The sequence below is a fragment of the Oncorhynchus nerka genome, linkage group LG9b (genome assembly GCF_034236695.1).
Source record: "Oncorhynchus nerka isolate Pitt River linkage group LG9b, Oner_Uvic_2.0, whole genome shotgun sequence".
In the NCBI taxonomy this organism is placed as follows: domain Eukaryota; kingdom Metazoa; phylum Chordata; class Actinopteri; order Salmoniformes; family Salmonidae; genus Oncorhynchus; species Oncorhynchus nerka.
In genome coordinates, this window is record NC_088424.1 from 5,209,704 (window position 1) to 5,217,895 (window position 8,192).

Genomic DNA, 8,192 nt, shown 5'->3' on the forward strand with positions numbered 1-8,192 from the left:
TAAAACATTGACAAAATGGTAGACTACCGATTAAAAGCCTTGGGCCAGTCACAGAGAAGTCTCTGGTTCCAATCCCTAAACAGGCAAGGGGGGGAAATCTGCCCTTGAACAAGGCAGTTAACCCCCAACAACTGCACCCTGGGCGCCGATGATGACGTTGATTAAGGCCCCCGGCACCTCCCTGATTCACAAGGGTTGGGTTAAATGCCTAAGACACATTTTAGTTGTTTGCATTCGCTTCTGCAACTGACTAGGTATCCCCCTTCCCTCAAAACTCTTAACTAATTTGTTCAATCTGACAATTTCATTTGTTCATTATATGTAGTAACTGGTATAAGGCCAATTTGGTCCACCAATGAGACCAAGTAGTCTAGATCATTTGATGACATGTGGAGGATAAATTACACGCAACATTCGATTTCTAATGAAGCATAAGATGGGACATAGTGAGTATATCCCACTTTGCCCAAGTCGCATCTTCTGGTCTGGAATGTACTCCTCTGTATCATACCCACACATAATTACAGTACCAGTCAAACGTTTGAACAGGTTTTTCTTTTTTCTCTCTCTACATTGTAGAATAATAGTGAAGACATCAAAACTAGGAAATAACACATATGGAATCATGTATTAACCAAAAAAAAGTGTTAAATGAGCCAGAATATATTTTAGATTTGAGATTCTTCAAAGTAGCCACCCTTTGCCTTGATGACAACTTTGCACACTCTTGGCATTCTATCAACCAGCTTCATGAGGTAGTAACCTGGAAAGAATTTCAATTAACAGGTGTGCCTCGTTAAAAGTTAATTTACAGAATTTCTTTCCTTCTTAATGCGTTTTAGCCAATCAGTTGTGTTGTGACAAGGTAGGACTGGTATACATAAGATGGCCCTATTTGGTAGAAGACCAAGTCCATATTATGGCAAGAGCTCAAATAAGCAAAGAGAAATGACAGTCCATCATTACTTTAAGACATGAAGGTCAGTCAATGCAGAACATTTCAAGAACATTGAAAGTTTCAAGTGCAGTCACAAAAACCATCAAGCGCTATGATGAAACTGGCTCTCATGAAGACCGCCACAGGAAAGGAAGATCCAGAGCTACCTTTGTTGCAGAGGATAAGTTCATTGGAGTTAACTGCACCTCAGAACGCAGCACAAATAAATGCTTCTTCGAGTTCAAGTAACAGACACATCTCAACATCAACTGTTCAGTTGAGACTGGGTGAATCAGCCCTTCATGGTCAAATTACTGCAAAAAAAAAAAAAACTATTAAAGGACACCAATAAGAAGATGAGACTTGCTTAGGCAAAGAAACACGAGCAATGGACATTACAGGTGGAAATCTGTCGACTCCCAATTTTACATATTTGGTTCCGCCGTGTCTTTGTGAGACGCAGAGTAGGTGAACGGATGATCTCTGCATTTGTGGTTCCCACCGTGAAGCATGGAGGTGTGATGGTGTTTTGCTGGTGACACTGTCTGCGATGTATTTATAATTCAAGGCACTTAACCAGCATGGCTACCACAGCATTCTGCAGCGATACACCATCCCATCTGGTTTGTGCTGAGTGCAACTATCATTTGTCTTTCATCAGGACAATGACCCAACACACCTCTAGGCTGTGTAAGGGCTATTTTACCAAGGAGAGTAATGGAGTGCTGCATCAGATGACCTGGCCTCCACAATCAACCGACCTCAAACCAATTGAGATGGTTTGGGATGAGTTAGACTGCAGCGTGAAGGAACAGCAGCCAACAAGTGCTCAGCATATGTAGGAACATATATTGTTGGACATTTCTGTAGCAAAAAGACACAAGATCCCCCTCTAAAATCTCACAAAATAAAGATTTTCAAAAATAAAAATCTGAAAATTCACATTAAATTTGGGAACCCTTTAATTACTCAGTCTTCAATATAGTATTTGCATAATCAAGAAATTAACAGTTAAAAGGTAAACTAATGGAAAACAGACAAACTCAAACAAAATGTTACACATACAGCAAGTGTGTAAGACATTACATTGTTAAGTATGAACGTGGTAGAATCTTTTCACATAAATCATTTAAACTACGAAAAAATTCATTTGTTTTTTTTTGTTTTTTGAAATTGAAATTATAAGGGATAGATGCCCATTACAAGCTTGTCAGTTAATTCAGATGTTGAATTAGAGCTCAGCTGCAGCAGTCCATTGTAAAAAAGAAGAAGATATTTGCTGTTTTAAGTCCTCCTTCCACCGCCGCCACCACCTCTGCCTGAAAAACAACAACAAATGACACCATCTTCCAAAGCTGATAGAATTGTTGGTAGATATAACTCGAGTAAAAAGACATTTCAGGCACTAGCACCACATTAAAAAGTGTGAAGTACACACACACAGTTGTGAAGAGGGCATGACAGATTTGGCACAGGCACTCAGATCATCAAAAAGTTATACAGCTGAACCATTGAGAGCATGTTGACTGGCTGCATCACTGATTAGTACGGCAACTGCAAGAAACACGACTGCAAGGCACTACCGAGGGTGGAAGGTACGGCCTAGTACATTACTGAGGCCGAGCTCCCTGGCACCCAGGACCTCTATACCAGGCGGTTTCAGAGGAAGGCCCAAAAAATTGTCAAAGGCTCCAGTCACCAAAGCCATAGACTGTTCTCTGTTAGCGCATGGCACCAGGTCTGGAACCAACAGGACCCTGAACAGTTTCTACCCCCAAGCCATAAGACTGCTAAATAGCTATCTGGACTACTTGCGTTTACCCTATTTTTTTTTTTTTTTACACTGACAACGCGCACACACTGGACTCTCACTCACAGATAATTACACTGACACGCTAACACGCACACAATATGCACACACATGCATACTGACGCCACACACACTTTCACACTGCCCATATACACTGCTGCTACGGTCTATGTTGTTGCCAAGTCACTTTACTCCTACCTATATGTTCATACCTACCTCATACCCTTGCACATGGACTCTGTACTGGTACTCCCTGTATATAGCCATGTTATTTTGACTTGGTATTGTTATTCACTGCATATTTATTCCGCGTCACTATTTCTATTTGATCTTTTTTATGGTTAACTCTGTATCGTTGGAAAAGGACTCGTTAGAAAGCATTTCACCTGTTGTTTACGAAGCATGTGACAAATCAAATTGGATTTTAAGTATCAATTGATATGTCCTCATGACTTTTCCCAAAAAATTAAATTCAAACTAGATCACCTCACCTCCTCGTCCACCCCTGAAGCCTCCACCCCTGCCCCTGCCTCGACCGCCACCTCGACCTCCGGGTTTCCCTCTGAAGCTCCTGTTGAAGCCCGTTCCTTCTCCACGAGGTCCTCGTTCGCCCTGGGGCGTGGCATAGATCAGGGTCACCTTGCTCCCGTCAATCTGAAGGTCCACCACAGCCTCCTTAACAGCCTTGCAGACCTCTATGCTCTCAAAGTCCACAAAGCCAAACCTGAGAAGTACGAAGAAGGAGTATTCAAAGCACTGTCTGAATGTAATAACAATGTGGTTTCAAAAGGGTCATATTTTGAAACATACCCTCTAGATTCACCAGTCTCCTTGTCTTTAGTGACTCGAGCTTCAATTGCACCTTCAAAGGAGCTTTTCAAAGTCTCCTCGCTCGTCTCCTTGGCAAGATTCCTGACCATCAACGTCTTGGAAGGAACTACCAAGAGAACACACAACACATAGGTATGAATGATGGGCACAGTCAAACAACGTGAATTATTCACCTACGAATTTTCTGCTATATTCACCTGAGTTCTCTTGGTCACCTTCTGGCCTCTTCTGGCTGAACTTTACTCCGATGGCTCTTCCACAAATCTCTTTGTTTAACGATGATTCCATGGCTTCTTTGGCATCCTCCACACTTTCAAACTGAACGAAGGCATGACTTTTTTAAAAAAGGAGGGGGGGGGGCAAATTGACACAATTGTCTCAAATTACCATGTCCATGTGATTCTGAACATGAAATTAATATCAAATTCATCCTAACAGAATATTTATAATGATCTATTTGATGGCGCACAAACATTTTCGGGTGAGCGCAACAAAAAGCAGGTGCAGCATCAATGTGCACCCTTACCCTCTTGGTTTGCCACTGCTCTGTGGTATTCTGACACTGACTGCTTTCAGAAAGATTTTCCTTAGGGCATCCTCTTTTGCAGTGTAAGCCAGGTTTGTCACCAATAACTCGTTATTCGGTGGGGCCTCAGCTATGGAACAGAACAATAGAGGACATGTTAACTAACCAGTGAATTAATACACTTTGTAAAAATCTGTCTCATCTCGAAGATGCTATAGAGCAACGTGACTAGCCATATAGCTATTCAAGTACCTTGTGCTTCTACAGTAATGGAATTCCCAGTGACTTCATTTCAGTCTATCCTTACCTGGAGCATTGATCATTTTTTGTTGTTGGCTCTTCTCTCCCAAGAAGTCAATAACGATGACACGGCCTTGGACATCAGTCCCCTGCTTCTCCTCCAGCACTTTCTCAGCAATGGCCTCCGTTTTGAACTCTATGTAGGCAATTCTGTCACAATTAAGAAGACGCCAAGTGTTAAGAGCTGAATCCTGGGATCCACACGGTACCTTGTAAATCAAGCATTGATATCAAACGGGCACTTTGGATGACAACTCTCACCCTTTGCTTGGTCGGCCAATGCCTCTAGGAAACCTGATTTCGACCGCCGTGTCAAAGACTTTCTTCAAGTCCTCCTTTGTTGCCGAGAATGAGATATTTTTGACGTACAAGGTCTTGGCATCTTTAGCTGTGTGTGGGGGGGAGACGTCTGTCAGTACATGGAAATCAATCAATCAATTCTAGAAATGTCTAATATCAGTAGCATGGAAAACTCACTCAAGATGAGACTAGTACCTTTTTTTTCCTCTGCTGTGACATCTTTGACATTAGCCTTGCCTAGCCTTATCTTTTGGTCCAGGATCTTCACCCTATCCAGCTCAAGGGCTTTTGTCAAGTCTTCCTCTGTGTGAAAGTCTACATATGCAAATTTCCTAGAGAATGCATCCCAAAAACACATTTGACATTATGTCAATATATTTGTACAAATCCTTTGCCATGGAAAGGGGAATAATCGGTCTCGTGAGGAAATGTACAAACATTTGAAGAGTTTAAGTTTATTAAGTGCATAAAAATGGTACCCACTTTGTTATGTCCACTCGAATAGCTTGAAATAACAGACTATGCGACGTAAAAAAGTTGGCCAAGGCATCATTGATTTCCTCCACTTCCTTGGATGTGTTCAAGTTACCAACAAAAAGACAAAAACCTAAAAAAAAAAAGAAGAAAAGAAACAAAGGAGCATGTTGGCTCACTGACACCATCAATCAAGCACTCAAAACAGGAGTGATATTAACTCTTGCTCATAACCATACCACCATTAATGCACTTTGTTTTCTTAGCTGGAGAAGTCTCATCCTCTGCTTTCCTCTTCACTGGGGCTACTGCAACAGCTGGAGAGAGAAACGCACATAGACACATGTATTAAACCCTATTCCATACATACCCTGATGGAAAAACATGGGGGGGTAATTATTAGTCCAGTTGCGTTACGCAACAAAAACTTGAGTTTTTAATTGGATAAATGAAGGTAGGTGCCTCCGATTTTGCTTCCGTTTGGTTCGGAGTGAATACACCCCTAGCAAAAATGCATTACAATTCTGTTGTTCTTTGACCTCACCATGGTCATTTCCATTGGTCTTCTCTTCAACATTACTGGCATCTTCGATGGCATTTTCGGACTCACAGGTGACCTTAACAGCTTCCTCCTCAGCAGCAGGAGTTGTGTCCATCTGCTCCGCTTCACAAACTACATAAACAATATTCATTAACAAAGGAAATACCTACTGAATTTAACGGAACAGGAAATGTTTTGCATTTAAGAAATGTCATATGAACATTATCCCTATTCCAATTACATGCTGGGACAATGTCATACACACTAAATATATGGTATACGCTTGCCTCCCCTCAAAGCATTTTCTTTACCTGGGACATCTTTGACCTCCTCGTTCTCTGTAACATCATCTTCAATGGGAGCTACTTTATCTCCATCCTCATTAGCATCAGGTTCTGTGGAAAAGATGACCTGTGGAGTAGGGGCAGCTACCTCTGTTGATGCTGGAGAATCAGTCTGGCCTTCTGAAAGTTACATTGATGTATCAAGGACGCATTAAACAAGTAACTTTCTCAATATACGTTGCATTAAATATTGCACAGGCTATAAAGGAGAAAATAGTTGGGAACCACTTACCAGAATTATTTTCATCCTGTTTGTCGTCACCAATCTCTCCAACTTTCTGTCTAGTTGATGTTCTTGATGGGGTTCCCTATAAAACAACCTTTGGGATAAGCATTTCAACTGGTGTTCTTTAACCCATCATCACCAACCAATCACAAACAGACAACTGGGGGAGGGTTCGATTAATCCTGCCTGGGTTTAAAATTGATTGCAGTAGTAATAGAGTTTGCCAGTTTTTATTCCTAAAAAACGAGGAAATAAATTACCTCTGGTTCGTTCAGACATCCCTTTGTGAAAAATTAATGGGGAAAGAATAGGGTTATGGAATAAACGCAGAAAATAAGGTCTGAGCTTAACACAGGTTTAGGAAATCTCATTTAAAAAATGTCTATGAGATAGCAGTCGGTTAACAGGGCCTTTACGAATTATGACGCCTTTATGTGATTTATGTATTTTAATATTACATCAATTCTTCCAAATTCACTGAAAATGACGTTAGCTGACGAAGATTATATCCTAGAACCTAACGTATAAGATCTCAAACCTGTGTTTACCACAGACCTCATTTTCAGCGTTTACCCAAACCCAAATATAATTTTCCTCATAGGCTTTGTCCAACGAACCATGGTGGAGTTATTGCCTACAAAAAGGCGCCATTACATTATATTAGTGAGATTAATCCATTTTGCTTGGGGAAACACTTTTGATAAACGCTTCATCTGCCTTTCCAACGAAAGCTGTCTAGACAACTCTAACGTATTTCATGGAAAAGAGATGTTTCAGGAGAATGTACCATGCTGCCTTGTTGACAAAATGACCAAGCGGCTCAGATTACTGCTTGCTTTCGCCCGATGACGTGACGGGCCTATCTATGCCGGGTGTCCCGCCGCTCAGTGTAATCGAACCCGCCCAATGAGTATTCGAAATAGATCAATTGTAACTCAATGTTCAGCACGTGTCTCAAGTGAACAACAGTGATACAAAATAGCTAGGTAACTAGCTAAACATTCCATGCCCACAGAAGTGTAGTTCCACAATAGCTACAGTAGTTAGCTCATTTGCTAACGTTAGCTAGCTAGCGAGTTCAACCATGTTGTCATTGAACTTGTGGCCGTGTGAGACCAACTGTCGTGAACCATGAAACATAAGTAGATTTTAGATGTCATTCTTACTTTGCCTGATTGTGCCATGGTTTCGGAATATTCTTCTTTTAGTTAGCTAATGTACTGTTCACATCAACGGCCATGAACGGTGGGCGAAATTTCCTTCTGTAGTAGAGGGGGGAGGGGCGAGACATGAATATTCATGATCTTCGCCGTAGAACCCGTCGGGTTACAGGTTGAGCCACAAATAGAACAATGAGAGTTGAAAAAATAATTGGTTGAGCTTTCTTGAGTGCGCAAGGTAACAAACGTTCAACAAAGCCGCCAGTTTACCTAGTTCGTGCCGCGTTTTTTATTTTATTTTTTATTCAACTATATAATTTACACATCTTATAAATTGAGAACTTGGTGGTGCTTTTACAAAACCATTGGTATTGCTCATTTACAAGCGTTGCGATTTTGACATTCGAAGTGTTTGTTATTTGTAACAAGACACAGCCCATTACTTGCACCACATTATACGATGTGTCAGCCCACATTGTCATTCATTTCGTCAACAACAAGTACAATATTACAATTTTGTTCCAATATGTGAGATAATTAAGTTATCTGTAATATCGTATAGTTTTTGAATCGAGACGTACGTACTTTCGAGGCAAATACACAGGTTTCTCGACTCATACCCTGACTTTGAGAAGGGATGGCGTGACGATTAGTTTAGCAACAGTGTGACGCGGCATAACAACGTGAACGCGATTGGTCGACCGTCTGCTGGGTGAGGCGTTTACGTGCCTCCATTTATTGGC

The 8,192-nt window shown here is 41.2% G+C and overlaps 1 protein-coding gene across 4 annotated transcripts; it reads right to left on the reverse strand.

Annotated features, from left to right (window-relative positions):
* Positions 1-1,881: 1,881 nt before the first annotated feature.
* LOC115114161 (nucleolin-like) lies at positions 1,882-8,110 on the reverse strand. Of its 4 annotated transcripts, none has more exons than XM_029642183.2 (14): positions 8,035-8,110; positions 6,296-6,371; positions 6,031-6,180; positions 5,723-5,851; positions 5,418-5,495; positions 5,188-5,311; positions 4,900-5,036; positions 4,666-4,792; positions 4,412-4,554; positions 4,105-4,234; positions 3,776-3,912; positions 3,558-3,684; positions 3,239-3,471; positions 1,882-2,256 (listed from the first exon to the last, which is right to left on the reverse strand). In XM_029642183.2, the coding sequence occupies exons 1-14, from the start codon at positions 8,065-8,067 to the stop codon at positions 2,222-2,224; spliced, it is 1,659 nt and encodes a 552-aa protein (XP_029498043.1). In that variant the 5' UTR covers positions 8,068-8,110; the 3' UTR covers positions 1,882-2,221. The 4 variants fall into 4 exon arrangements, with proteins under 4 accessions (XP_029498043.1, XP_029498042.1, XP_029498045.1 ...); XM_029642182.2 differs by having other exon boundaries at positions 6,031-6,183; positions 8,035-8,109; XM_029642185.1 differs by lacking the exon at positions 8,035-8,110 and adding an exon at positions 7,456-7,551.
* Positions 8,111-8,192: the final 82 nt, after the last annotated feature.